This window comes from Oculina patagonica, chromosome 6 (assembly GCF_052425735.1).
Source record: "Oculina patagonica isolate OP01 chromosome 6, crgOcupat, whole genome shotgun sequence".
Classification (NCBI taxonomy): Eukaryota; Metazoa; Cnidaria; class Anthozoa; order Scleractinia; family Oculinidae; genus Oculina; species Oculina patagonica.
In genome coordinates, this window is record NC_135763.1 from 2,895,166 (window position 1) to 2,919,695 (window position 24,530).

Here is a 24,530-nt window from a genome sequence, read left to right on the forward strand (position 1 = left end):
ATACTCGTGAATTTATTTTAAATTGCAGGTTGTTGCCACGGATGTAAACTCGTATCATCATCATCATCATCATCATCATCATCATCATCATCATCATCATCTAGTAGATGAGTAGATGTTAAGTTCATGCATGTATCGCGTCATTTATGCCCAAGTTGTCGTGTTAATTCATCGAATTCAGAGGACCCAAGTCCACATTTACTGTAGAAGCGTCTTAGCTTAAAAAACACAGCAGCACAATTTATTTTAATCCTTTATTTTCAGTTGGATTCTTTCCTTTATTATTTGTTTTAGATATAAGTTTATACATTGGAAACTACACTACGATAATTTTTTTTTTCAAAAACATGAAAGATGTGAAGTTTAATGCAGGTGACTAAACAACATTTTAACAGAGTGAAATGTTTTTTCTGCCACATAACCAGGTACATGACAGAACGTGTTGTTCAATTCGTCTCTTACTGAACTTAATATTTTTTGATTGTGATTTCTGATCCACATCTACATTTAGGTAAAATGCCACCCCGTTATATGATGGATGGCTTTTATCCCAAACTTAAGAGCCACCAGGCCAGTGTTAAGCTGATTCAAAAGCCTCATGGAAACACATGTTTTTTTTAATTAAGTTGGAAACTAAATCATGGATTAACTGTCTTAATTTACTGGCCGTAACTTATAGAGAGAAAATTAACAATGAAGTCACGGGGTCGGGCAGGCCCGAAGGGGGGGGGGGGTAGAGGGGGATACGTATTCGTATTCTTCGTATTGAATTGGAACTGGCATACCACGGAGACTAATGCGGCAAATCTCTTCAAACGGAAAGACATAAATCTATTTACGGACATGGCCTATTTGCTACTGTTAACATGTTTCTGCAAGTAGAGACCAATTTTACAATTGCAAAAGAAAACCACACTTCGCAAACGCCATTTTGTTATATCGTTCTGTTCTTGGTCCGTACGTTAGCACAGTTGGCGGTTAAATGCCATATACCCTAGTGTTTTCACTTGATTTTATAATCCTTTCGAATCCTTGTAAAGATAGTCCACCGTGACGGACTGATACCAGTTTTTTAACGCGACAAAGACTACGTAATTACTGATTGCCAAGCTTTCTCAGCCTTAGTCGCAAAAATCTCTGATATTATACTGTCGATACAGTCGCCGATGATGTTTTCTATTACTATTTCTGTGTTATATGTACTAGTATACGAGCAAAATCCTTGGCCGGGTTACTTAGCAACCGTACGGTTTCCCATGAAGCCTCTTGCACTTCTCAACCCACGTGTCATGGAATGTCTTGTAATCCTGCAGGAGTTCTTCCAGGTCTCCCTCGGTTGCAGAACTACCGGCTTGGCCATCAGTGCTTGTTTGTTTCACTAACTCAACATTCTGGTAATTTGCTTCTTCCCTCAATCGTTTCGCTGTAAAAAAAGTAATAATAAAAAATATCATAAAAAATCCTTATTAACCTTTTTTAACCTTTTTTTATTTTCTTAAAAGAAAATAATCTCATGTGCAGTGTATACAACAAGTTGCTTGAAGGAGAAAAAGTTGGCAAAAAGTTGCCGAGCAACTTGTGGAAAGCCCTACTTTCAGTCAATACAACTTTTATATGCTGATTTTTTTCCTCGCAGTTTCGCGCTATTTTCTACCCGCATTTTCGCGTTTCCCTGGCCCCACTAACTGCCCCTGGGTCTCCGAGGATGACATGCAAAGGGTATGTTTCCCAAACGGGCACCCACACGGCAAACACGTAAAACAGTAAAATAGATAAGTATAACATTTTTTACTGCTGTTTTTACCGTGATTAAATTAAGTTTATCAAAGTTTGTTTTCCCCGCTACCAGCTTAACCCCAATCGCCTTTAACAGCTGATAATTTAAGCCTAACTTACGGTGCAAATATTTCTTGACAAGATACTCGTAAATCAATCCACAAATGACGAGCACTCCCAGAATGGCGACACCGCAATACACAATCAGCTTGAAGGCGCCTTCTTCGTAAAATAATCCCTCCGCTGCTTTTACCTCTTGACTGATAGAATCAGATGGATTCTGAAAACAAACACAACATTATAAGGATCATTATAGGCTTACGAACGCGTGATTCTCGAGATGGGAGAAAGTTTGTGTTTGTCAGTACTAGCTGTTGTTCTAACCTTAGGGCGCGTTTTTACCCACATTTCTGGAATAAGAATTGTTGGTACGGAATGTTAGGAATAATTCGGATTGCCTGCATTAAAAAACGTTCATGTAATCAAGATGATATGCGCGCTCCTGACACGAGTAAACATTGCGTAACAAAAATGGTGACAGACGAAGAGGCTGCCATTGCAGCCATTATTGAAGCAATATTTCTACTTAATAAAAAAGAGAAAGAAAGTATGTATACCGTAATGGATTTGCCGAATGTTCTTGCACCCTATTCACAAAGGACAGGAGACACATCCCTCACATCACGAGCTATGCCGTCTGCCATCGTGGAATTTCATTCGCAACATTTTGTCCTGGGGACAGAGTGTGTGCAATGGCGTTCTGTCCATTCCGAAATAGGAATGCAGAATAGAAAAACGCGCGCATTTCACATTCTGGCCATTCTCATTCCACAATTGTGAATAAAAAACGCGCCCTTAATAATATGGTTTGATGTAATCTCCCTTTTGTCACCAAAACAAAGCTATACGAGTTACCCGATCTAGGGTAGGGACGTAACAGATGACACAAGAGGGCCGGCCACCCTCCCTGCCCTATTTAAAGATTGATTGGGTGAAGGGTAATCCTGGAAATGTTACCTGTGGAAGAAAAACTTAGCTCTCGCCCTCGCGTTTTATTGTTTCAGCAGTACAATAGTTTTCTAAGAAGCAGATTTTAGATAAGTACCTTAAGGGGCTTGAGATGATCAGCAATCTTCTGAAAGACTCTTCGCGGGTAGTTTTCAACATAACGCCTGGCGCAACTTGCCATCTGAGATGAATTTCCCGCCAAAACCATGCCGTACAACACCGGGTGCTCAATCGTACGCTCGATCCTGATTGGATGGTCTTGAATAAGGTTCAAGTGTGCTGTAATAATGAAGCTATCCACAAATGCACCGTCAATTTCTGATTTCAGTAGAGCGTCCGTTATTTCATATATTTTGGAAAAGACTGCAAAAAAAAGAAACATAAGTTAAGAAAAACAATGGAATGTTTTGCCTACCATTTCCTGTTTATGTGGTTTTGAAAAAAAGTTTTCATAAAACACTCTAAACCAATGGATAAACATTTGAAAATACGTACGAATTTGAGGCGGTATAAATGCAACAAACGCAGCATGCTTAGAATTATGTGACCGACATACGTATCTCACTGCATTGAATGAGAAAATAACTTGCAGTTGCGTCCTGAAAACAGAGTTAAGCTAGAACAACGTAACTTAAACAACCTTGCCAGGGCCGTAACCATGCAGACCTTTGTCATAGACGAGGCAAGATCTTAATAGGGGGTTCTGGGGGTATGCCCTCCAGAAAAGTTTGAAATCTAGAAGCTCTGGAACTCTTTTTTAGACATTTTTCATGAAGTATTTCTTGAGATCAATGGGCATTGCAATTGTTAATATTTAAAATTTCTTACTTTTCATGTCGGCATTCATCAGCACTCCCAGTTTGTATTCTTCACTGCCGTTTACTACTCCAATCTGAAGTTGAGAAATTGTAGTGCAATAAAGTTAACATTGTAACTGCTGCCTTGTACAGTTCACGGCTTGGCAGGTGAAAATAGCTTTGTATTAAGGCCTTGTCAACAAGGTCGCACGCTAGTATACTGGGACACCATTTGTTAGTTTCACTGAAACAAGTAATTGCTGACGTTCTTGACATAGAGTCACCTAGAATCAATCCACCGTAAGAAAAAAAGATGGCGGCTGTACATACCTTGCGAACCTAACACAGACAATAGAAACATAAAAAGCCATATTTTTCCGAAATTTGTCCCTGTACTAACATTATTTTGAATACTGTTCAGTTGAAGTTTTTACAACTTTTATGGGCATTTTTAGTTTTTTTTGTGCTGAGAATAATGGGTAAATGCACCAGTCGCCATCTTTTTGCGTACCGTGGATTGCAGTTGATAGCATTGAATAAATCACTCAATAAAATATACTGAGAGATCGGTAAAATGCTTTTCACTTACCAGTGATCCATGAATGGGAAAGTAAGGGTGGGTCGTGGCTGCAAGCGAGGCTGTAACCATGGCAATGAAGATGGATATTATAATAAGGCCGGTGATGATCCAAAGAATGCAGAACACACGGCCGAGAGTGGACTTGGGAGAGCGATCTCCATAGCTGTTGAGAAATATGGCTGTCATTAACACTGACAGGGAACAGAGGAGTTCAGTTAGAACTGATCAATAAAATACGTCTTACCTCTTTGAAATGCACTATTGCGTATATTTTCCCTGTAATCAGCTCATTATGCGACCCAAAATGCACTCATTGCGGAGTTCCAATGCCTCGAATTTCGACAAAACTCGTGCGATTGTTTTCAGCGCCATTATTTTGAAAAGTATCGACCGCTGACTGTTGTGACCGCGGCGCTCCGTTGTACTTTAGTTGGACTTTGTTAAACGGAGCACCGCGGTCACAATAGTCAGCGGTCGATACTTTTCAAAATAATGGCGCTGAAAACGATCGCACGAGTTTTGTCGAGATTCGAGGCATTGGAACTCCGCAATGAGTGCATTTGGGGTCTCAGAATGAGCTGATTACGGGGAAAATATACACAAGAGTGCATTTCAAAGAGGTAAGACGTATCAGTTATTGACAGATCAGTTCTAAGTGAAATTCTCTGGCTCCCTGTGTCATTAATGCTGTTATATCAAGTAAAGCATATGAATCGTAGAACCGTAGACAAGACTGGAATTTAAATGTTACCTACCCAACTGTTGTCATGGTAACAAGTGCCCACCAGAATCCTTCCCAGACTCCTTTCATGAACGACTGAGGGAATTCTTGAGGATTTTGACGATGATCCTGGAAAATACAATAAATATAATTATTATGTTTGTAGTTTAATTTGTCGCGGAGAAGGGCGGTTTCTTTTGATTTCGATATGAGAGACCTGAAAATGCTATCAACACACGTGGTCCAATTATCTTTCTGATATTTCCTTACAGGGAGCATAAAGATTTTCAGTGCTGAAACAAAAATGTCTCTATGTTTAATACAATAAACGGTTATTGTATTGTATTGTTAGACTTCATAATCAAGAAATTAAACAGCAACTTTAAGGATCTCTTCAGAGCTCGATCAAGGTGAATTTCGTAACTTTATTTTTACGAGGGATGGAAGAAGCGCGCTTAAAGTCCTTAAAGAGTCCCTTTTTTGCTCAGCTTACAGTTATTATGAAAATCATGTTGCTTACCAAGAACCAAATAATGATACCAGAAAAAGTTGCTGTGAGTAAAATAAACACCATTATGGGCCAGGCCTTCAGAATGGTCGAGGCGATGGCAGTAGTCTTGGTTGTTCTTTCGTTTCCATCATAAACCAAGAGCACCACACTGGGCACCCGCACTAGCGGGATGAACGGGTGGTCCCGAAACGATCGGGTTCCCGCGGGCGCGTGAATCGGGAAAGTGAAATCATACTCGTTAACCCTATCACTCAGGAAATGATCTTCCGCCTCGAGTGGTGAGCGTAACAATTTGGCGAACTTGACTTTGTCCGCGCCTCCTGGGCAGCAGTAATTAAGAATCTCTGCTAGAAGAGAAGGAAACATTCCACGGATGTGCAGACCTTTGGGATCGTAATTAAAAAACGCGTACGGGTGATTCTTGTGGAAAGAGAGAGATATTGGCAGATTTTCCGCACCAAAACATCTCTCGTCCAAAGATGTTCGCCTGGTCATGTTCTTTAGACGTTGAAGTTCCTTGCTTCCAAATTTTGCATATTGCTTGTTTAAATCAATGAGTGTTTTTGAAATGCGAAAGCCATCTGCGGTGTCGTTCTTGCTTCTTGCCCATGGAAGGAAGACGCTTTGCACGAGAAAAGGCTGCACCAAGAGGAAAACGGCAGAAATTACCAGGCGGAACAGATTCATGTTAGATTCCTTACGGATCTGCAACGAATAAAAGCAATTTGGATGTTAGATTTTAAAAAGGAAACCTTTAGTTTGTTAATACTGCAATTTTAGCACAAGGTTTTTCGAGTTGTTACGAATAATGATGATTATTTCCTCCGACCATAACTACCTTCAGTCGTGTGAATGCAACTACTGCCGCGTTTATTAACCAGTAAGGTAAAAATTAAAGGTGTTTGTTGGCACCAGATCTTAATTCATAGTTCCGTGTAAAAATTCATATTTTTGGTGCAATTAGTTCCCTTTGTTTAGTAGCCGTTTTTGTACCTGTTATATTTATTTGCATATTGAATATATTCGGTTCGCTTGTTATTTATTTCGTTCGTTGGGTTTAGAGTATCTGTTCGTAAGCCGCGACTTGTTGCTCCAGATAAACAACTTCGTTTTTTGGGGTTTTGGGTCGTCACATTCGTGTTGTTATTTTTCTCTTATATTTCGCTTTGTCGTTTTCTCGTATTTTTAGTGTCGGTTGCAACAAGTTGTTTTAAGTTCATTCCTATATTTGTAGTTTTTTTTTTTCAGTTACCGTGTTCATTCTTCTTGTCACCATAAATTATTGGATTAAATTTGTGGCAGGATTTTCGATACCTGTCATAAGCGTGTGCGAATACAGTATTTCATCAAGCAAATATACAAATTGATCTTTAAACAAATTATGAGTATGTACTCGATATTGAAAATCTCAGTTCTGGTTTTTGTTGCTGTTTTCAGATGTAAATTGTTTTTTTTCAATTGTCACACTAAGTGTTAAAGTGTCACATGTGAAGACAGTGCATACCATTCGCGTGGCGACCGTAGTTAAGCGGAAAAAAATCATTTAATTCAGTCTAGAAAAGATACTTTGAACGAACTGATAAAGAGTTAGGTCATCCCCTCTTTTTTTCGTTTATCTTCGTATGTGTTTTCTGATTTTGGGTCAGTCGCTCGGAATTAAAAAAAAGGGGGATAAGGAGTCTGGAACTAGAAGCGCCCGGTATCTCAGCATAATATTCGTGGAGCCTGGAAACAAGAAGACATGGTAACAAAGTCAACATGGCGGCAATGGAGGTAGGAAAAATCGACGTCGTGGTTAAACTCAAACGAGAGCAGCGTAAAAAGGATGAACCATTATTTAAAATGGTGTTTTATGAAAACGCCGAAATTGCGTAAAACTAGAATATTTTTTACAACAATACTAAAACTTAAGCTTGTTATGAAAATAATCAGACATAATATGAAACCTGCTAAAATTGAAGCCCGTTTGCCTCGTCAGAAATCACATGCCTAGTTTGCATTATAAAGGGAAAACAAACATGGCGGCCGCTATCGCGAATAAGACACGCCTACAGGGAATCGCGGACGCGTGTTATAGAGGGAACTGGGTATTGACATTTTTAACTGTAGTTTTCCACATAATTTATGTATTAACATGTTTAAAGCTGGTTTTCTTCATTTCCATTTTGAAATATTAGGCTGTTTATTTTTCGTTTTGTTCCAACAGCACTTCAGTCTATCCTGTTAGTTGACCATTTTAATATCTTTTAGTGCAAACCATAACAACTGCACGTCACAAACAGGCCCAGTTACACCTTTTTCTTAAAAGATTTATTAGCTTCAATTCTCGCCTTATGATTCGTTGGAAAAAAAACTATCGACCATTAATTTGGGAGAAAGTCGCGCGCTAATGTAGAAAATATTAAGAAATGGTATTCAAGACCTGTTAATTGATAATGAATCTCTCCTGTTTTGAAAAGGAAAAAGTGATTGTTATATATCCCTTAGAAAAGCTGGTGGTTTCGAGACATTGTTAGTCGAAATCGTCTATCAGTACTCGCCAGGTCGTTATTCTAAACAAATTGGTGTGTTTTGCTCTATTACAGACGAAGTACTGAATATGTCAAACTGCTTCTTTCTATGCAAATTCATTAATCCGCTAAGCCTAAGGGCATTGGTACCGGTTCTAAGTAACATAAAAGCCATTCGATTGATAATTGATCATGAGAATTGAAGACCACTATGCTGAAAAATTTGTTATTGCGCGGTACCTTTCCAAAAATGGTCAGTTTTTCATCCAAATACGTGAAAATCTTGGTGTAATTCTTAAATTAATGCGACTTGTTGATCAATATTTTATTTTCTTTCGGATGGCAAAGACCGACAGTCGCCATTGACACCATGTGGAATTAAATTCGATCGACACAACAAACGTTTTCTTGATTCCACAGTAATTGACCGCAGTAAAGCTGGAGTAAACTTGACGAGAAATTGATTAAACTTTACAGATGTAGCTTAAACTTTTTTAGTTGCGGTTTTCAATGGATATTTTGAGTTCATGGTGGCCCGAAGAGTTATTTACTAAATGCATTCTGCTTCGGGTACTTTAGGTGGTTACTGTCTTCCTCGTATTTTTTTGCTCCCACAATGCCCATAACTTATGTTTTTGAAGGTGCAGCTTTTTTACTTATTTAAGGTTTTTGCGATCGATCCTAAAAACAGTTTAATTATACGAGAAAAGAAACGGTTTCTGATCCATTAATAGCGGCATAGAAATTCAGTTGTTAAAAATAATTTCTTTGTTCTTAGTTTCAAAAAAAGATCAAAATATCGTGCACACGAAATATTAGCGCTGTTAAACATTTTATTTAACTTGGAAACAGTTAAATATATCTTGCAAAATTAGTACAAATTCAAAATGTTAAATTTGAAGGCGTTTCACAGCGACTTCTTTTAATTTCCTCGTAACACGCTGTGCTGTTTGATATTTTCAATTTGTCAATATGATCGTTTTGGATTTCAAAATGGGAACATTTCAAAGGATTGATTTTGACATCAGAAAGAGCCCGTTGTGTCGAACAGTTGAACCAAATTGAAACCTACGGCTGACAAAAGCGAATTTCAAGGTCAATCTGAACGAAACATTTTGAAACTGACAATGCTGCAGGAAAAATTCGGCAGAGTTTGAAGTTGCGGAGTCAGCTGCAGGTTCGAGTACCGTTAAATAATAAATATGCTTCAAAACGCTTCTAGATTATTAACGTTTTCTGAAATCTTACAAGATCCCATGCCGTGCTCATGATGCTTCGCTTTATCAAGCTATGTGCAAATCCGCGTCCTTTAAGGGTAATTTTACTACGAAGAAAAGTTCCATGTTCAGTTTGTTCATGTTAGCTTTTTTAGACTAATATCTTCACCAATACATGAAATGACACTGTTTTCGATTTGCTGTTGTTCAAAGTCTACCGACCTTTAAAATCTTTGTTATTTAGAATGGCGTATACAGCGCGGCCATTTGCCGCGCTAAGTGCTCAAACGTAAGATAAATACAGAACCTTACCACCTCTGTTAATTCTGAGATCTTCCGCCGTCGACAGCCTGCTCTGAAATGAGGAGACTCCCTTCAAATATTCGCTTTACTTCTGCCTTCGTTTAATTGTTTCCGAGGCTTGAACTCAAATGATGTTAAAGTATCAAATGCGGTACATTTATTATCCTCACAACTTTGCATGCATTCCATGCAATATTAATAAACGTTTATTAGACATATCTTCACTTAAAAGTGAATTATGCGATGTTTACAATAAGTTTTTAAAAACTGAAAATTTGTGATATCTATAAAGGGGCGGGTTACAGATTCGGCGATATGTAAACAAAAGCTACTCGAAAACCAATTAAGCACATCAGTAAAATTTAAAATCGCGTGGCCGTTAAATAACTGTTTAGAAGCCACGGCTACAAAAAGCTGTTGATTTTACCCTTTTTTCGTCTTTGTATTTAGTTCTTTATTTACCTATTTATTTCTGGACGTCTATATGTCTGAGGGCTTTTGTAATTAACGCTTTGTTCCCGTTCGTAATATACCGACAATCTCCATTTATACACCTTTTAATATTCTTTGAGACATTTTTTCTCTATCTAGCCACAGTTAATAATGCACTAGCATGGGAAAAGACGGAAAACTTTCGTAAATAATTTAATTTTTGCTGATGTGCTCGCAAGCTTTTTTTGTTAAGAAAACACACCCTGAAATTTGAGTCAGTTTGCAGTATTAAGTTAAAACTAAAACGATTCAGCAAATCTAAACTGGAACGTTAAAGGTGTTGAAAAATATCGTGAGGGGCTAAATGAGAGATCATGATTTTTACAGTTAATAATGCACTAGCCAAAAACTACTTAAAATAGCCCAGACTGACATTGCTGGTGACTCCCAACATTAAGACTTTAATTTGGGAAAGGACGGAAAACTTTCGTAAATAATTTAATTTTTGCTGATGTGCTCGCAAGCTTTTTTTTTTAAGAAAACACACCCTGAAATTTGAGTCAGTTTGCTGTATTAAGTTAAAACTAAAACGATTTAGCAAATCTAAACTGGAACGTTAAACGTGTTGAAACATATCGTGAGGGGCTAAATGAGAGATCATGATTTTTACAGTTTTTTAGAATTTTATTTCAATAAAATAAAGATTTTGTTAGGTCTGCCCTGAGGGAAGCACTTTAACTAACAGGTATCTCAATTAGCGAAGTCTCAAATTGCGCTTTAAATGTTTTAAAATATGCATGTATACTGTAAGATTAATAAATGTGTTCAGATAATTGCTTATCTGAAATTTTCTAGAGATGGTTTAAAAATCGTTTATCGACATGAAATGTCCAATCACAAGAAACTCTTCATAGCTATGCCAATGATCAGGTCATTTAGAAGGCTGATTGCAAGAATTTGGTTAATTAATATGGCCCTCTAGATCTAAGAGATAAAAAATTCACCGAAGTATTGATTAACACCAAAATAGAAACTTCTAGACTGTACTGGTGTTATGGCGAATTGTGATGCGGTTTTTAATCAGCAGAAAAAAAGTGCACTTTGTTCCAATGCCCACTTTTTACTTTGAAAACTGGGGAAAATAGTAATAACAGTGTAATATTGCCCATGTATGTTGACCGACGACCGCCGTTTTTCGAAGTCTTCGTTGTTCGTTGAGATTCAAGGGAAACAAAATTAACTGGTTTCCCGAGGGACGAGTCATTAAGTGTATAATTTTTAAAGCAGTCGCAAATCGTAAACTTCATCTAAAATATCTGGAAAACGTAAGTGCTAATTTGCATGCTGCAAATTGATAGGAGAGAGAACGAAACACAGAACGTTTGTATTGGTAGGAATAAGTCAAGATCTTCAAAATGTCATTCTGAAAAGATATACTAAAACACGCACACAGTCCAGATGTGATGAGCAAAACCATAAGACGTGATTTGCAAAGCATCCTTAAAAATAAGAGAGAGAACGATGGCCAATTGTTGAGTCTGCGTGTCGCACTCCTGTGGGAAAGGTACAACTGCAAGGGTGTCTCAGCGTAATGTATTGTAATGTGACTGCATGTTTAAAGAATTTGTGTTCACCAATGTTTACGAAGAGCTAATCTAGTCACTGCCTACATAAGTTATCCACCCTCCTCATCAATTGTAGTAAGTTGAGTATTACATAAGGCACCGAACACTTGGTATTTCTGCCAAGCAAAGCACTGCCGCGAGATATCCGATCCCATTCAACGAAGCAACGATGTTTTTATTATAACCATAATAATAATAACTGAAATTCTGCTCACAATCGGGTTCTGAAGAAACGAGGGAGACTGCTCGTATAATTTCCTGTTTCTGATTGTTTCTCACCCCTACAACACGAAGATAAACTTGCAGATTGAATAACGCGATAACTTTGATCTAAAATTACAGCGTATTATTTTTGTCCACAGCCAAATGCCTTTCTCAGCCATGCTACACCCGTCGTGTTGCTAAACTTCATGTCACTACTGTCGGACGCAGTTCATAAATCGACTACGTTTTATCCTTATCCTTGTTGCTGATGATTACAAGCACAGGTAGCAAGTTCGATATATGAGTATCTGTTGTATGTTATTACGCAACACTCGAAATACAAGGATTTTTATTAGGAGAAAGGTTGTATTAAAAAACCCTGAAAATATCGACGAGTGGTGGTGAGTTATATATTTTTTTTGCTGCCATTTGGGCAGTTATTAGTTCCTCTGCTTTGCTGTCTATATGGCTTTCCAGGTTTTAGTTCCTCTGCTTTGCTCTCTCTATTCAAGGCAGAGTCGAGGAACTAGAAACTGCCTAAAGGGTAGCAAATCGAACCAGAAACCTCCCCCCAAAGATAAACGACTCAAACGAGGTAAGATGCTTTTTATTAAGTTGTTAATGTTTTTTATTATGTTGATATTTTCAGGGATTTTTTTAATACATTTGTTCTCCTCGTACAAATCATTGTATTTCGAGTGTTTCTTAATAACATGCAACAGAAACTCGTATGTCGAGCTTGGGCTACCTGTGTTATAAGGGGAAATATATTGAGTTTGTTAAAGCGCCATCTCAATGCATATCTATTTATATCAATGCACGATATGGTTGAAGTTATTTGGGGCTGCTGGAGTTAGTATTACAAGACAAGTTTGGTATTTACCAAGATTTTCAACGGGAAAAAGTGTTTTATTTTAAGTGCTCCCTGAATTAGGATCAACCTTTAAACCAATTGCATTCTTCATAAAATATATGCAATCAGGTGATTTTTCATATTTACACATTAATGCAGGATATAGGTTCCTTCATTTAGTCTAACTAATAATGTTAAGGCCAGAAAACGTAATCAGATTAAGAATGAAATTTGCATAAGCTTATTTGAATGTAGGAATAGTGACTGTTAATGCAGTATGGTTTACAAAAACAGAGGCTTTTAGCTTGTTAGAGTAGCAAATGGATTTTCTAGTGCTTTGAATTAGAGGAAGACAAACTTGGCTATTTAGTTATGCCAAATCTTTTGTGTAAGCAATATTTGCTTTTTGATAGCTGAACTCACGTTTGTTTGTAGACTTTCTCAAACTCAAGTAGATTAAGGCCTGGTTCTCGTCATATTTGAGAGGGGTGGTCTTTACTAAAAGCAATAAGAGCTATCTGTAAAATTGAAATTTAAAGTTAATCACGACCAAAAACCATCCACATTTTTTGTGTAATGCATATCATATTTCAATCACGTGACTAACTACGCATGATTGCGTGACAATTCACAAAAAGAAATTCCCACTATTAGAGAAAAGGAAGAGCCAACTTATCAGAGTTGGCTACTAGTACTTACTTTCAAACGCCGGGAGAAAACTTTAAATGTCTTGTTAGTAGATTATAAATATTGAGAGGGACTGGCACTAGTCAAAGATATGAAATACTTTTGTCCAGTTAATTCACGAGCGACCACCCTTTTGGTCGCTTATCTTTAGTGCGACAAGTGTGGGAATCGTTACAATGTTTTCTCGATTAGGGCGTGGTCAATCACGTGACCAAAATCTACTAAAATTCCTTGTTTGATTATCTAATCATTTGAGCATTTTTTATTTACATTACCGCGCACCGAAATGTGATTTCTAAAAGTTGTCAGAAAATATGAAAAAGGTCTGAGAACCAGGCCTTAATGTACTTGAGAAGTCCTTCGACGCGCGACTTCGTCACTACCGGTCGTCCCTTCGTGACGCTTTTCGGCTCGCTTCGCTCGCCAATAGAGGGCGACTTGGTGCAAGTCTAGTTTGTTTGTTTGTTTGTTTGTTTGTTTGTTTGTTGAATTTGGTATTGAACATGAAAGGGATTTCTCCTTTAACATAATATTTAATGCCTAATTTCAGTGCTAAAATTTCCCCTGAAAGCCAAACCCAGCGCGAGATCTCAGTATGATAGCAGTAAAGTTCACGTGTTGCCTGATCGAACCGCTGTTGGATCTCTATCGTGTCCTTAGCTTTGGGTTTGAGATAGCTGTCTTCATAATCAACTTATACCAAATCGCAACAACTTCACCTCAAGCTTTTGTACTTGAAATGCTTTCTACGTTCCCTTGCATCCGCCCTTACCCGCGCCTCCGAATTCGAATGCATTTAATTTAGGAATCCGACTGAAATATTTCCTATCTCGTTGAATTGCTTCTAAATCTTAGCGGGATTACAATTTATTTAATTCATTTTTTTTTTGTTCGTCGCTGCCTGACTTTACGGTAAATTTGTTGAGTAAGTTGGCGTTTTTTTGGATTAGTTGTGCCAACTGTAGCGCGCTTTACTTCGCCCTTGGAAAAGTGTATTGAAACGTTAATCCTACATCAAAGAAAACGCTTCGACTTCATCGTCTATGCTGACAAGATTAAATTTAACCCTCCACAGCAGAGCGATTGCGAATATCACTGTACTCAAAAAATCTTTGTGACAGTCGAAGATTTTACGCACGTAAAGAGATTTATAAACTTAAAAAACCGACTTATTTTAATTTCACATGTGTGACACTTTAAACGGAAGCCTGCAGTTTGTTTATTCTTGACGAGAAATAATTTTATGTATTATATCCAACTATGAAACGAAATTTAGCATGGCGTATTAAGTCACTATGGTGTCTGCAACAACAAAAATGCAATATGCATGCGAAGAAAAGGATTTCCTGCCGTATAATGTTCCCTACCTTGAATTCTACAGATCTTGAACTGCTTCCAACAGCGAACACGGCTTTGTGCAACGACTGTGTCGATAATCTGTCTAGGCTGCTTTTTAATAGCAGTTGAATAATCACCTCCTAGGTATGTTTTCTAAATTATTTTGACGGTCTCAAAAAATTTCGTTAAATATTAATAATACAAAAATGAAATAACAGACCAGACTTTGAAGATATTGTATCTTAGGAAGATCACAGTGATCCTATTTAAGGTGTGAATTCGTTTGAAGTTTGTTCGAGAAAATAACAGATAATTAAACTGTATGTTTTCAACCTGCTTTTTTGTTAGTTTTTAAAAGGGCAAACCCAAAACTTGGACCATTTTATACGTATTTTATCCCCCAGACACGGGCGGGAGTCAAAACATGTGCAAAACTACAAGTTTACTTAATGTACCTTTCATAAGATAAGCATGGTTAGACAAATAATTTGTCAGAAACGAGATTGTCATCGTTCCGGCCTATGATATTTTTACAATAAAGATAAACACCATTATTAATTCAAGCAAATTTCCGCAGTATATAATTGAAAAATTGTAATTAAACAATAAAGCCAGATGAAAAGCATGTAAGCAAAGAAAAACATTTGCTACTGTAAAATGTACAAAGATAAACTAACAAGCTCTTAAAATCCGAAATGTTGTTTTGACTTAGTTTTGAGAAATGTAATGGTTCTATCTTTGTAAAGTCCTAATTCAATAAATTGTTCAAGTGACAATTTTGGATCTATTATACTTTTGAGCATAATATTTACTGTTGGTCACTTAAAATAATTTGGAAAGTCGCTCCCAACATTATTTCATTTATTTTATTCATGGTGACCTTTTTGGGTCAATGTCTCGCTTCCTTTATAAAGGATGTTTCCGTTTATAGTTAAATCCGACGATAACTACCTGTCCGTGTAACTGATACATTGCGATACATGTATGATTTACAAAATTGACAGGGTTTTTATGCTCGCATATAATGCGTTTGCACAGAACAGACAATAACTAATATTTTATGTATGTTTTAAGTAATTGTGGATTCCATATTCTCTGCTCGAAATGCGTGGGCATTGAAGTATTTCTGCAGGAATTTCCTCTTAACTTAATTGTTATAGTTTTTTGTTCGCTAAGAAATTGACACATTTTTAAGTGTGTTGTTTTATAAGAACCTTCATTTTTGCACAGATGTTCACACATAAATACTTTAAACCTAAATTTCCGGGGACTGATTTCTAACATCTTAGGTAAGAGTGAAGCCGTGACTTGAATTAGAATGGACGTATAAGCATGTTATTATTAATGAGGAAATTATCTGTATAAATCCATCATTAATAGTCATGAGGGCTTTATACAGATAAATCCCAACTTTCTTAAAATACACATTGTAAATTACAAAAAGTAAAAACAATTTGTGCCAGAACAAACTAGAATATTATTTTAATTTCCAATATATTGATATAGACAAAAAGCTTAACATTGTGATTAAGGGATGAAAGAGTGTATTCCTTCCTGTAAATTTTAGTCAGGGCACGTCAAACACGGATGAAAAGGTATACTAATTAAGCTGCCATGCTAAAATAAAGCTTTATAGTTACTTATGTGTACAGTAATTACATAACTGATAGTTTGCTTTCCTTGATGTCTAAATAAAAAAAAATATGAATTAAACTAACATTGATGCAAACACACTCTACCCAGGTCAACTCAGATCATAATGAATGTATTTTACCTATCACGTGGTAAAATCTGCTTATTGTAAGACTGGCATTAGCCTAATAGCTACTTAGGCACTTCCTGAATCAAACGTCCCCTCTCCCTTTCTTCTAGGGTTTTATAAATTTATGCAAAAGCAAGATGATCAGAGGGAGGGGTCGGGAGCGAGGAAATGAGGCTATGCTGGCAAGCGAGTCTTTTTTACAATGTGCTTTTTTAAAATCTGATTTAGACAGCTAAAAGCTCGCAAAAAATTTATTGTTGCGAGAACAAGGATAAAATGTCCACTTTCATGAATTTTATGTTACTTTTTTTATTTTATTTGGCGTCCATTACGGAACATTCGTCGAGGTACAGTCGCCAAGGAGTTTTTTATTTCGTAAACACTTTTATATTTTTTGACAATTTCAACTTCAGGACGGGAATAAAATGCACACTGCGGTGACAAACGTGGCGAAACTACGCATGCCGTGAATTAAAAACTTAACGTTTCGTATGCTTCAACATACAATTTTAAAAGTGACCGTTTGCCAAAATTATAAATAGCCTTAATTAAATGTAACACTGCGGTGACAAACTTGAAAATGCAGAGCATGCCGTAAAATCTTTGATTTTAAAAATTCTCAAAAAAACTCGGGGTCAAACTGTTAAATACCCGGAAACCTTCAGATAGCTTCTAAAAGGCCCGATTTAGCCGGATACAAGCACACGCCACACACAACTACATTTCAACATAGCGGCCCATAACAAGAACAGGGTCCCGACATTTACTGCACATGCATAACAAACCGCTGTCTAATACATGACACAAACGAGAGTAACATGTCGACGACGGCTCTAAAGAAAAACTTAACAACTTCATATTTGATTAAACGCCGAGCGCATGAGAGTTTCAGGCTCTCGACGTTGGAATAAGGCTACTATCCGCCAATTAGCGCGCCTTTTTAATACTCGAAATCGGAATCATGTTCTTTACTGAATTTGGTGTTACATCAAGACAATATAGTAAATAAAAGAGATGGTAAATTTCAAGCTCGGAGATAACTAATGAAGAAATTATTCAACATGACACGAGCGTGGGACAAAGAAATAATCTGAGTCCCCGACGGGAATCGAACCTATGGCCTCCCAGATACCGGTTGGGCGCTCTAACCAACTGAGCTACGAGAGACTCGCTGTTGAGCTGGGCCATTTACTAGGTTGATATGTGACACGCGTCCTGCATACTGCTAGGATCAGCAATGTCGAAATCATCAAATGTGTAGTAAATAATAAAGATGGTAAATTTCAAGCTCGGTGATAACTAGTGAAGAAATTATTCAACATGACACGAGCGTGGGACAAAGAAAAAATCTGAGTCCCCGACGGGAATCGAACCCATGGTCATGATCATCAAGACAATATCCTTCTTTACTTGTGGTCAGATTATCATCAGAAAGTAAGTAAACGCTAAAGATTTTTGGGGGACGAATCATTTTTTTGTCAAACCTTGCACGAGATAGAGACAGTAAAGTGAGGGTAGGCGGATAAATTTTATAAGTTTGCAAATAATTAAGATGTGGAATTCAACTAATCTCAACTTGTAGGGAACAATATTGGTATTCTTATAAAGCAATGCAAAACCCAAAGAGGTCGAGGAGGGGTTGGGTTTTGATCCCCAACGGTAGTAGGTGTGATCACTTAACTGACAATGGAAACTACTCTTGGGATGGCCCGAAACTGTATCTGAGAGATAGTGTGATCTTACCATGCTTATAATTAACTGACCTTATGCCAAATGACCGATTTTTCTTCTTCCAACTGACAACGCACGAAAAAAGGCCAAAACCATGCACTCTATCATACCTCACTTCCGTATCACAGTAAACGCATAGACTGTTCAGCTCTCCACTCGTACGGACCGGACGTTTAAGCTCAAATTTTATCCTGTTGTTATTCAGATTAGTGGCGTGATGGTACAGGGATGTATAACAATCATTGACCAAAGTGTTAGAAAAGTAAACAATTTTGCTTTTCCCCTCCTTACAATCGAAACATCGGGCGTATTTTTATAACCTTCTCAATTACTTTCGTCTTTGTTTTTAGCTACATTAATTTGTCTGTGAAATCAAAATCTCAGGTTTGGCTTGTTCAAAGGGTGGGTAACGTTATCGATAAAAAAAAAACACTTTTAGTGGACAACGTCTGGTTAAGTAATTGATTTTGTTAACACTTATCCACATGATAGCGATTTATCCCGTGAATATCGTTATGAAAAACCAAGCCCTTCACCCGCTAGGTAGTTTGACCACTAAATATTATATTATTGCATTTTTAATTTACAATAATAAAAACAAAGACTTTTTAACAACTAATAAGCAGTAAGCTCGCCAAATCAGCAGGATAACGCTGAAATTTTCTGGTGGTCGCAAACCGCGACAGAGCAAGGAAAAAAGAAACACGCGGTAAATCAAGCACTTTTCAGCATTATAATTAATTCGCTTACCCAAAGCAAACAGCGTGGCGTCTACACTTTTATTTTTCGTATTAAATTGCCAATAATTAAAATCCGGACAGGAACACGTAATTTGAGTTTACTTCAATAAGTGATCCGGTAATTTTTGTCCATGTTATCAGCTGTTGCAGATTACACAATTTTGACAGAAATCGTTTACGCTCTGTAAACATAATTTGTCCGAAACTCGGCTATATACTTTAGCCCAGCATTTTTTTCCCGCACATTTTTGATACTGTAAAACAAAGGACCTAGCTTTAATATTACAAGATGAAATATTTATTGTGAATAATCACGCTCGTAAATTAAAGTGGAAAAGTCACCGGCCTTAAATACACAGCGGTCATAGCGACTTTCGTTTACAGCGTCGAAAGATTCATAAGTAGAAATACCGTCTATTATACTTGATTCCCGATAAAGCATAACCAACTAATTTGTTTTGAACAATCTTTAAAGATTGTAAATTCGCTTTTTAAGGCATTCATTTCCCGACTTACGTAATAAGGTAGTTTAGAGATTCTCGCAGATTTAGGTGGAGATAATTGAACGAGACAAAAAATCGTTTCTTTTGGTTCTTATCAATTTGTTCCCGAAATAATAGAACAATAGTATACGTTACCTGAACGATTTACTACAAACTCACCTGCACTTTCAGGCGAAATCACGGGCACTTAAAGAGCCTGACGTCTTGAAAAATATTCTTTGGGTTGCACGGATGAAAAGAGTTCCTGAGACAAATTCAGGCGAAGAACGTAAGCTGCTTTCGATCACCGAGCACGATTCTTGGCCTAACAGTGCCTGTAACGGTCGGCTTCACGCTTGCGGGACGCAAAATAATTTTTGTGGATAATTGTTTAATTTTACACAAGCCACTTGCCTAATTGATTACAAGAATATGAACGAAATACAATATCTTTGTTTTGTCTTCCCAGCTATATTATAATTGTTTATTCTCCATGGCTTTAACGTTGGGGTGATCAAAATATGAGAACTAAACCGAAACTATTCAGCCTTTTTTCCTTCAAAAATACTAATTTCCTTATGTCAGAATTAGCAAACATATTGGTATGAACGCCTTTGCATTGAAATCAGTTGTTCGCACCCAAGACCTGCTACATCGTTTTTCGCTGTGAATATGTCGCATTGTTTTTGCTCATATAAAAAGCAAAACTACCTACATTTAGATTTAACCTACCTGTTAATTTCTCACGATGCGCAAACGCAGCCACCAAAAGAGAAATCTTTCTCGGACGCAGCGGAAACCTAGCGAAAAGCGATCTGCTACTTTTCTTGCTAAGTCATGATGTGCATATTTACATATATATCGCTTGGGGAGAGAACAAACACAGCTGAAGAAGATTTAATTAACGATAGGATATTACCAGTATCCAAGTATAGCAACAAATATATCGGGGGCTTTTGATGTTGTTCTACGGCAATCTACTATTTTTATTGCCACACGGCGGTAGGTTAATTGCTGTTTTCTTTTTCGCTAAATTTTGTCATCGTACGCTTTAGAATTTTACAATTTCTTACTGATTGATCAATAAGTGGAAAACTGGCCGGTCTTTTCTGGATCGCATTTAGAATTGACAGAATTAAAACTGATACATGCCCGTGAATAAATTCTAAACATATTTGCCTGAAATAAATACTCTAACAATGGCCTCACAGGTAGTACATGTCGCCTGAATTCCGTTTTTCAGATTTGAGGCCTTTTCTTGTCCAAACCAGTAAAGGCTGTTTTTAATATGGATGTAAGGGCGTATTTACTTGCAACATACGCATATAGTCGTTGCATTTGCCCGTTGGAATTTTTTATTGTTTTTTAGCTCGAAAACAGTAAAAAATTTCAAAAAATGCGACGGCTATATACGCGTATGTTGCAAGTAAATACGCCCTAATATTTTTGTTATGATAGATAACCGTGCTGAAATAATCGGTCTTTTTTAGCTTGGTAGAAGCCATATAAATGATATTTCTCTAAAACATGCGCATATATGTACATGTCAAAATGTTATTTTTATCAAGTACAATTAGTTTATTTCAACTCTTACTCTCACTTTCACTTTTACTTTCACTCTCCTGCTCTTGCTTTATGAGGGTCGTACCAATTGGTCACCCATCCAATTTCTAACCCCGCCCAACCGGTCTAAACTTCGGTGATCTGACGACAACCATGCTTTTCTCGTGCTACCTTGCTACTGATGTGAAAACGGGAAACCCTTGCTTAGCTGCTGGATACGTATACGTATACATCTAGCATTTATCGAAAAGCGCCGGTCAAACAAATCTATAGAACAAGACAACGAACTTTAAATGTTTGAGGTTTTCGGTCTCCAGACAATACCAAAACAATATCAATAACAAAACAAAAAGACGACATTGCTTTGCTTCTTGGTACATACAGCATGCCTCCGGATTCCCCTAGAGTCTCGTACATTCGGTCGAAAAAACGGTACAAAATGTTTCCTGGATACGCACCTACGAGGGACTAAAGGGATCCATCCTTCAAGATGTCCTACCAAACAGATTTAAATAAGAGCAAAGGACCAACACTCCAGTATTGGGCGTTAAAGGTTGTATCTTTAATCTTTTGGTCCGATAACAAGTGTACTAATTTCCACAGGGGACCCAAACGCTGTATTAGTTATTCATAATAATAGTTAATAATAACAGTTTAGTAAAACTTGAGACATAATTGAGGCGAGTCGTATTGACATTGCGACAGACCGATTACCGTTTAAAACTCGCAACGTAAACCGCGCGCCTTAGTTTAAATTCAAATCGCCCCCAAACCGGTGAATAAATACACAGGAACGCAGGTAAATAAGAAAATTTTTATTTTAAGATTATGAATAACTAATACAGCGTTTGGGTCTCCTGTGTAATTTCTAACCTGTATTGCACTCGAATTTTCTGGTTTTACAACTTTACTTTAAAGGAGAAGTTCACTCCAGAATGGCCATTTATTTTCTTTACAAATACAAAGATATGTTATTTTCCAAAATTTTAGCCTTCAACGTGCGCTATAACCCTACGAAATCTTTCCCAAAACTCGACAACTGAACGCCGCCATCTTGGAGCTGGTAATGTATGCGTGACGTCAAAGAGCTCAGCCTGAAGTTTGACGGGAAAATTTAAATACTTGAAACTACTTGTTTCTTCGAAGTGGCTTTTTTTGTCAAAATGCCTGTTGGTGCAACTCCATTTTGCTCAAACAGAGCTTCAAGAAATACAAAAAACAAGGAGTTTCGACTAGTAAAATTTTCCCGCCAAACTCCAGGCTGAGCTCTTTGACGTCACGCATACATTACCAGCACCAAGATGGCGGCGTTCAGTTGTCGAGTTTTAAGAAAGATTTCGTACGGTTATAGTGCGCGTTGAAGGCTGAAATTTTGGTGAATAACATATCTTTGTATAAACCTTTTATTGGCGTAAAGAAAATAAATGGCAATTCTGGAATGAACTTCTCCCTTAAAGGGTGATAAGGGAGGAGGGGAGGGGGACTCCAATTTCGAATCACGACCCTATTTTCCTTTAAACCACCATTTTTCACATACGTTTTTAGCTGGAATCTCGGTCCTCAAAATATGCTTATTACACGTCATACTAAACCTGCAATTTACGGATCACAGCTAGTTTTGAGCTGTTCTTACGTGTCACGTGCTGATTTTCGCTTAAATCACGCGTCACGCATAACCCCTTTACCACCCTGTTAGAAACTTTAATTCTTTTACATTATATTTCCCAACACCAAAAAGACTTGTTATTCCTAGTTAAAAGAGATCCCAAGTGTATAACAAGCGATAAAAAGTGCAAGTACAGCAAAGACGAAATAAACGCAAATACAAACCCTAAACAAAGACTACAACAGATTTTACTGCTAAAAGTTTCATTAAATCATTAGCTAGACGTTTGTTCAGCTGTTACTGTTAATGGGTATTCGTCCGTTTATTTTCTTAGCACCATTATATTTTAGTATATAATCCTGAGCATCTATCTCTTAGCGGTACCTTGCCCATACTACAAATAGTGTATACCTTCCCCAAACATAGAATACGAAAATGAGCGAGGTTCTTTCAACAAAGTAGTGCCTTTTCTGCGGTCATTTTAATGTTGATCCCACCTGCTATGTTAATCGAGTTATACAACTGTCTTTAAATTGTAACTTTGAAATCTTTTTCTTTACCTCGCTTAACAGTTAAGGAAAAAGGACTACAAAATGTTACCCAAAATGTGTCTAATGATATACAAGTATGTTTATAATAACATAAAGATCATTATAGTAAATAATAAGGATGGCAAAATTTTAAGCTCGGTAATAAATAATGAAGATGAAGTATTTAACATGACACGAGCATGGGACAAAGAAAAATTTTGAGTCCCCGACGGGAATCGAACCCATGGCCTCACCGGTTGGGCGCTCTAACCAACTGAGCTACGAGAGACTTGTTGTGAGCTGGGTCATTTTACTAGGTTGATAAGTGACACGCGTCCTACATACTGCTAGGATCAGCAATGTTGAATTCATCAAGCTTGTAGTAAATAGTAAAGATGGTAAATGTTAAGCTCGGTAATAAATAATAAATAGTGGACGCGCCTTCCACTGATTAAACACACCATTAAGATTTGCCCACGAGCTTAGTGTGTTTGTACTTATGGGTCACGAATGTGAACGAACTTTTTTGTTGTTGTTTTGTTTGTTTGTTTTTGCTGTTGTTCCTGTTTTGTTTTTTATGCTCGAGATTAAACGTGTAATTTACAAGGTGCAACTGATGAAGCGTCTGTTATAAGAATACTGATTAAAGGGTCAATGTCATGAATTGCGCATGCACGATTTTTGTGTCTGGATGTTTCAATTTGTTTCACAGACAAATCTGTCAAATTGAGCAAGGGGTCATAACTGTAACATAAACAGAAAAAGGTGTTCCGTGTAAAATCCATGTTAAAAATATAAATTCGTGTATCGACTCTTTGCTTCTTACTGCGCAAGTTTGACGAAACGAGCGATTCGTAAGAGTCCCGTTGCAGGATCGATTTTGAGTTAAAAACAATAATGGGCCGGAAGTGAAACAACAAGTAGTTCGTCGAGGCATGCTAAGCATGCCCGTTTAACCGGAGTCCAATATTTTCCATCTTCCAATCATGACTTTCCAGGGAAGCTCGTTTCTCGACCGCTGGTCAGGGGGACGAAGAGTCGGAGTACGGCGCAAGTAGCAAAAATACAGTGAGAAATTATAGATGTCATAAGAGGAAAGTATTGCGGTCGTGCTTCGAGGTTTGACACTTAACCTTTGCGCTAGCTTTATGGCAAACACTCAGAGATCCGAAGCCGCTACTAAGATGATGTTTCGTGTTCTTGAGTTATTAAGTTCATCTTGACCTCCAAATCATTATTTGATTTACGCAGCTTTCCAATGGCGTATTGAACTTAAAAAAATCTGTTAAAATATACTGGAGGAAAAATTATTTGCATAAACCAGTTAGCACTATCCACTCTAAAGTTGTTTAGAGTCTTTGGAGCACGCTGCGACTCAAATCACGGCATGATTTTAGCCTTTTTAAAACATCCTGACATCAAAACTAATTTTGTTTTGAGAAATCCACATACTTTTTACTTTAGAGGAAGCAATTACGACTAGAACTCCTCACTAAAAAAGAGGAATGACGAAATTTTTTGCTGATGTGAAAATGCACTCTAACACATGCGCAG

The 24,530-nt window shown here is 37.3% G+C and overlaps 1 protein-coding gene across 9 annotated transcripts; it reads right to left on the reverse strand.

Annotated features, from left to right (window-relative positions):
- Positions 1-240: 240 nt before the first annotated feature.
- Positions 241-20,103, reverse strand: LOC144656602 (uncharacterized). 9 transcript variants are annotated; one of them, XM_078516844.1, is made up of 9 exons: positions 20,010-20,103; positions 19,458-19,542; positions 5,403-6,098; positions 4,917-5,011; positions 4,171-4,324; positions 3,613-3,676; positions 2,882-3,147; positions 1,897-2,056; positions 241-1,423 (listed from the first exon to the last, which is right to left on the reverse strand). In XM_078516844.1, exons 3-9 carry the CDS (start codon positions 6,078-6,080, stop codon positions 1,236-1,238), a joined length of 1,605 nt encoding a protein of 534 aa, XP_078372970.1. In that variant the 5' UTR covers positions 6,081-6,098; positions 19,458-19,542; positions 20,010-20,103; the 3' UTR covers positions 241-1,235. The 9 variants fall into 9 exon arrangements, with proteins under 9 accessions (XP_078372970.1, XP_078372967.1, XP_078372968.1 ...); XM_078516841.1 differs by lacking the exons at positions 19,458-19,542; positions 20,010-20,103 and adding exons at positions 9,433-9,475; positions 14,592-14,609; XM_078516842.1 differs by lacking the exons at positions 19,458-19,542; positions 20,010-20,103 and adding exons at positions 9,433-9,470; positions 14,592-14,597.
- Between the last annotated feature and the right edge of the window lie 4,427 nt (positions 20,104-24,530).

Bases quoted from the DNA above. Each gene is read 5' to 3' on its own strand.
- LOC144656602 (XM_078516844.1), bottom strand. From the start codon at position 6,080: ATGAATCTGTTCCGCCTGGTAATTTCTGCCGTTTTCCTCTTGGTGCAG. The intron at 3,677-4,170 runs GTAAGTGAAAAG...TCTCAACTTCAG, and splicing joins TTCCCATTCATGGATCACTG to ATTGGAGTAGTAAACGGCAG. The intron at 2,057-2,881 runs GTACTTATCTAA...GTTTGTTTTCAG, and splicing joins ATCATCTCAAGCCCCTTAAG to AATCCATCTGATTCTATCAG.